General features: G+C 70.3%; 1 protein-coding gene across 1 annotated transcript in view; it reads right to left on the bottom strand.

Moving 5' to 3' along the window:
- Positions 1-1639, bottom strand: part of CNTNAP1 (contactin associated protein 1) — a gene marked incomplete at its 5' end in the record, with an annotated part of 8197 nt that extends 6558 nt beyond the window's left edge. Inside the window, 2 exons of the mRNA XM_082010570.1 lie at positions 210-345; positions 1567-1639. Coding sequence (XP_081866696.1) covers positions 210-345; positions 1567-1639 — 209 coding nt within the window. The remainder of the gene's footprint in view (positions 1-209; positions 346-1566) is intronic.
- Between the last annotated feature and the right edge of the window lie 3595 nt (positions 1640-5234).

Consider the following 5234-nt stretch of genomic DNA (forward strand, 5'->3'; position numbering starts at 1 on the left):
GGCTCAGTCAGCCCCACAGCCTGGCACCCAGTGGCTCCCAACTGAGGGGGGGGCGCTGCTTGCTTGGCGCCAGCTGGGGGGGGAGCTGGAGGGCTGCGGGGCTCTCCTCCACCCCTGGGGGATGCTGAGGGCTCTGCTGTGGGCACCCTAGGACCCCTCAGCCCCATGCAAGACCTTGCCGGGGAGACCCCCTGCCCACAGCCCCCTGCCCTGTCTGCACGCCAGTCCTGCGGCGGGACTCACTGTGCAGCCGGGCAAAGCTGGCCGAGTAGAAGATGTTGTATCTGGAGGAGGCACCAATGGACGAGGAGTAGAGGGGAGCGACGAGCTCATCGTAGCAGGGTCCTGTGGGGACAGTGGGGGTGGGGGCCAGGCTCGGGACACTGAACTGGGCGGTGTCCCCGCGGCAGTCCCCCAGCCAGCCCTGCAGACTGTGGACCTCACGGGCTCTGCAGGATCTGGGGACGCCAGAAACCCCACGGGCTCTGCAGACCCTGCGGGACCCCGCGGACCTTGCAGGCTCTGAGGACCCTGCGGACCCTGCGGGCCGGCGGCGCGGCGGGTCCAGCTCCCGCTCTCCCCTCCCACTGCAGCGGAGCTGACACACCTCTGCGGGCCCCCACGCCCGCACCAGCCGCCTCCGCACTGACGTGGGCGCCGGGACCCCCCCCGCCCCGCCCCACCGCGCCGGGGCAGGGTCCCGCGTGGGAGGCCGGGGGGGCCCCGTGCAAACCCTTGTGGCATCTGCAGAGGAGGCTCCGGCGGGGGCCGAGGTCCCGGCTCCCCGCAGGGCCTCCCCCGGCAGGGTCGGGCGGAGCCCGGGGAGCCCCAGGAGCGTTTGCTGCACCCCCAGCCCTCACTGCAGGGCCAAGGGCAGCCGCGAGGCGCCCATGCTGCACCACCCCTGCCTGCACCACCCTTGCCTGCATCGGCCCTGCCTGCATCGGCCCCCGCCTCCATCCCCCGCAGCCAGGGGGTCCCCCGGCCACCCCGGCCCTGGGAGCAGGGGCCGGGGCCCAGGCGCAGAGGGGCCGCAGAGAGCGGCCCGGTGGCACCAGGGCCGTGCCGGTCCGCGTCCCCGTGCCCGGGCAGCCGCGCCTCAGACCCGCCCGCCCCGGGGAGCGGCACCGGTCCGGCGCGGCGGCGCTGGCCGAGGTGCTGGCGGAGCGCGGACGCGGGGCCGGGCCGCGGGCGCCGGGGCCCGAGCCCCCGCCCCGGTACGGACGCGGGGCCGCGGCGCGGCGGGTGCCCGGGGCTCCCCTGGGCATCCCCCGGCATCCTGGAGCCCCCGGAGGCTGCGGGCGGGTGCGGTGCCGCCGGCGGGGGGGCTGCGGCGGGGCGGCCGCGGGCAGGGCGCGGGGGGGGCGGACGCCCAGTGTCCGGCGGTGACCTTGGGGACGGCGCGGCCCGGGGCGCCGGGGGGTGCTGCGGGATGCCCGGGGAGGACGAGGGATGCCCGGGAGAACGGGGCGGGGGGCAGGGGGCGGCTCGGGGGTGCGGAGCCGGGGCGGCGGGGGCGGTTCCGCAGTGCGGAGCGGCTGCTCCCGGGGCTGCGGCCCCACTTACGTGCGAGACAGCCGGGGCGCAGGAGGCCGGCGCAGGTGGCGAGCAGGAGCCCGAGCAGGCGGCGAGCGCCCATGCTGGAGCGCCCCGACCGCCCCCGGCGCCGCCGCTCCCGGTGCTGCAGCCGCGCGGCAGAGCGGGGCCGGCGGCTCCGCCCACGGGGCGGGGGGCAGGGGCGGTGGCGGCGGCGGCGGGGGGCGGCCCCGGGGAGGGGGCGCGGGGCCGGGCTGGGCGCAGCGCAGAGCCCCGGCCCCCCCCAGGCTCCCCCGCCGCCCCGAGGGACGCTCCCGCCGGGCCACCGGTTCCTCTGCTCCTCGGCGCCGGGTCCAGTGCGGGGTTACAGCCGCCCCTCCTGCACGGCCCGTGGCCTGGGGGGGCTCGGGGTGGGGGGCATGTGGGCTGAGCGGGGCACGGGCAGCACAGGACGTGGGGCGGACACGAGTGGGGCCTTGCAGGGGGCTCCCCAGTCATCACCAGTTCCCACACAGTTCCAGGCCCTTGCCGTGCCCAGCCCTGCCCTAAGCCCCCACCAGGCTGGGTGGTGTGACCCCCTGCAGGCGTGGCCCCCCCAGACGTGACCCCCCCCACGATGTGGCCCAGGCGCCCAGCGGCTGCAGTAGCAGCAGCAGGGGGGATTGGAGCAGTGCCCGCCAGCCCTCCCGCAGCAGATGTGGCGGCAGTTTGTAATCAAGCCACAGATTAAGGCCTGCGGGTTTCGGGGTCACTTGTCTCCAGTGGTGCAGAAGATGGGATTTAGCTTGTGTCTGTTCCCAAACATCCCCAGACACCCACGGAGTGGACGGGGGGGCTGGCAGCTGCGTGGCCTACATACGCTCCCTGCCCCACAGACCACAAGGTGCCCTGTGTGTCCCCAGCTCTGCAGGGAGTCACTTTCACCCAGGAGCCCTGTGCAGCACCCCAAGCCCAGCCCTGAGGGACAGGGATGTACTGGGCGCTGCGGGGTCCAAGCAGAGTCCCGGTGCTGGGCAGGAGCCTGGCCTGGCTGTGCTCGGTGCAGCTCCAACCACTGGCACGAGGGCACTGCGCACCAGGCCCGGCAGCGCCGTGCTGGGCACCTCGCTGCCGCTGGACAGGGCAGTGCGGCTGTCACCTGCAGGCAGCGGTGCCGGGGCCGTTTCCTGGGCAGGCAGAGCCACAGCCAGGGCCAGCGGGCGAAAGAGGGAACAGAAAGCCCCAGGTGCAGCGGGGCTGTGGGGCAGCTGGCAGCACCCCAGGAGTTCTGCTACTGGGAGCTGGAGCCATGTACCAGGGACTAGGCCACCGGCCCTCCTGTCCCCCAGACCTTCACCTGTGAGTCTATCCCCAGGAGAGGCACAGACCCACGCAGCCGTATCCTGATGCCCCAGGGGTGCTGCCTGCTCTGGCCACAGCCCCGTGTCCTGTCCCTGTGCTAGGTCAGGTCTGTGAGGGTTCCGGCAGGGCCGCGCAGGCTCCCTGCTCTGCACCCACATCTGGCCGTAGGGCCAGCACTGGCCCCAGGATCCTCCTCCCTCCCCTTCCTCCAGGTTGCAGGGTGCAGGATGGCACCCCCAGAGCTGGCACAGAGCGGAGGTGCCAGAGACACCCTCCAGCAAAGAGCTCTGGGGACACCCCGGGGCCCAGGGGCTGGGCTGCGTCTGCCCCGCGGCTCTCCAGCCAGGGCGCAGCAGCTCTACAGACCCGTTGCACCGCGGTCACCGGCAGCGAGCTCGTGGGGCTGACAGGGACCCTGCCTGCTCCCTGTGCCCAGCTGGAGGCAGCAGGAGGGTCAAGGGCAGAGCTGGAATAAGCCACGGCAAAGACAGCTGCAGTGAGAAGGAAGGGGGATTGGGGGATTATTGCGGCAAACGGCAGAAAGCCCATTAAAGCCGATGATCAATTTGCTCCCCCCTCAGGAGAGGAAAGTGGGGCCTCTGCCCCACAAGAACTAATCTGCCCCTTAATGAGGAGTTGGGAATTTTGTTGTCAACAACCAGGAACAGACCTGGCCAGCACTGCAGGGGCACAGGGGCAATGGGGGTTGTAGAGGTGAGGGAGCACAGGGGTGCGGGGGCACAGGGGCATGAGGGGGCAGGGCAGAGCTGGGACCCCTGGATGAGGGGGACGCCCTGCAGCAGCAGCTGCTCCAGTTCCTGGAACCACCACGTGTCCCATCAGGACAAGCCGTTCCTGGACCAGACATGTCTCTGTTGGTCCCAGACAGTGTCCTGCCTGTGCCCAGCTCAGCGCCAGCCCACAGCAGCCCATGTTCCTCTCCTTGGCCCCTCTCCCTCCAGACTCGCCTCTGGCCCTGCAGAGGCAGACCCTGCCGTGGGGCAGAAGCTGCAAACAGCCCTGGAGCGGGCTGCTCTCCTGCACGCTCTGGGTGCCCTTGGACAGACCCCTCTCGCCATGGCCTGATGCTCCCAGGCTTGTCCCCCAGCCCCGCGTGACAGGGGCTTAGCAGAGCTGCTATTTCTGTCCCCAGCATGCAGATGCTAGCCACAAAGTAAAAGATGCAGGATGGGCTCCAGAGCGGGGTCGCATCTGCCTCCTCACCTTCCTGCCCGGGGCTGGGCTTGTGCTCTGCACCGCTCTCAGTATCAGGAGTGGCACGTGGTCAAACCACAGGTTAAAGCACACTGGGACGCCGACCGCTCCGGACCTAGCGGCCAGGGGGAAAGGTCCTGCTGTGCGATGCAGGAGCAGGTGAGGGACCATGGGGTGAGGGGTTCACTGGGGACCGAGTGGGGAGCCCACTCGTCGGTTTTTCTTGTTTTTAAATGGTTCTCTTGTGAGCTGTGTGGGTTTGGGCTGAAAGGCAAAGCCCCAGGGAATGCAGGGCAGCGCCTGGTGCTCCAGGTCCCCAGGGACCAGAGCAGGGAAGGGATTGGGAGAGCTTCTGGGAAGTCAACCTGCCCCGGCGCTGGGTTCAGATCCCACCTGTGGCCCCAGCGCAGGTGGGGGGGGTTAGACCCCCACTGGGCTCGCTGGCAGGAGCCAAAGCGAAATTGCTGTAGTGAGGCTGCTCTGAGTCAGAGCCATGCCGGATCCTGACCTCCATGGAAGTGGGGTCCCAGCTGTCCAGTGCCAGGCTGCAGCACTGTCCTTCCACCCAGAAGCAGTGCTGAGAGGCTGGGAGCTGGGAGCACTGTGCACAGCTGCCTGCAACCTGTGCAAGGCAGAGGGATGCCCAGGGACCTCCCTGACTGGGGCTGGGCAGCGTCGGGATCAGCACTGGGATCCCCAGGGCCATGCTGGGGTGGGTGGGTGCTTTGGGCAGATCCCTGCATTCACTCTTGGGTGTCTGCAGGGACCTGCCTAAAGCACTCACATGAGGATGCTGGCGTAAAGCCCTGAAGCCCATCTGCACGGGGCATCCAGGGCTGTGGGCTGGGTGCTGAGCCCCAGGGACATGAGGAGTGGCTCCCCCACAGTGGATGCACAGTTAGTTTGTGGGACGTGGTGTTGTACTGGGGACGCCACGGCTGGGGTCACGTCTCCCCACCAGCTCTGCACCGCAGGCGGCTGCTCGGGAAGCATGTGGTTGCTCTCGCAATGACTGAGCTTGGCAAACCTCCCGCTGCCTCAGGGTGGGTGTGAGACAGAAACCGCTCTGAGCACGGAGCCAGGGGCCGTTGCACACCCGAGCTCCCCATGGCGGGGCTGGGTGGAGAAGGGCTGCCCTGGGA

Source organism: Phaethon aethereus, assembly GCF_964289735.1.
Source record: "Phaethon aethereus genome assembly, chromosome: 25".
Taxonomy (NCBI): Eukaryota; Metazoa; Chordata; class Aves; order Phaethontiformes; family Phaethontidae; genus Phaethon; species Phaethon aethereus.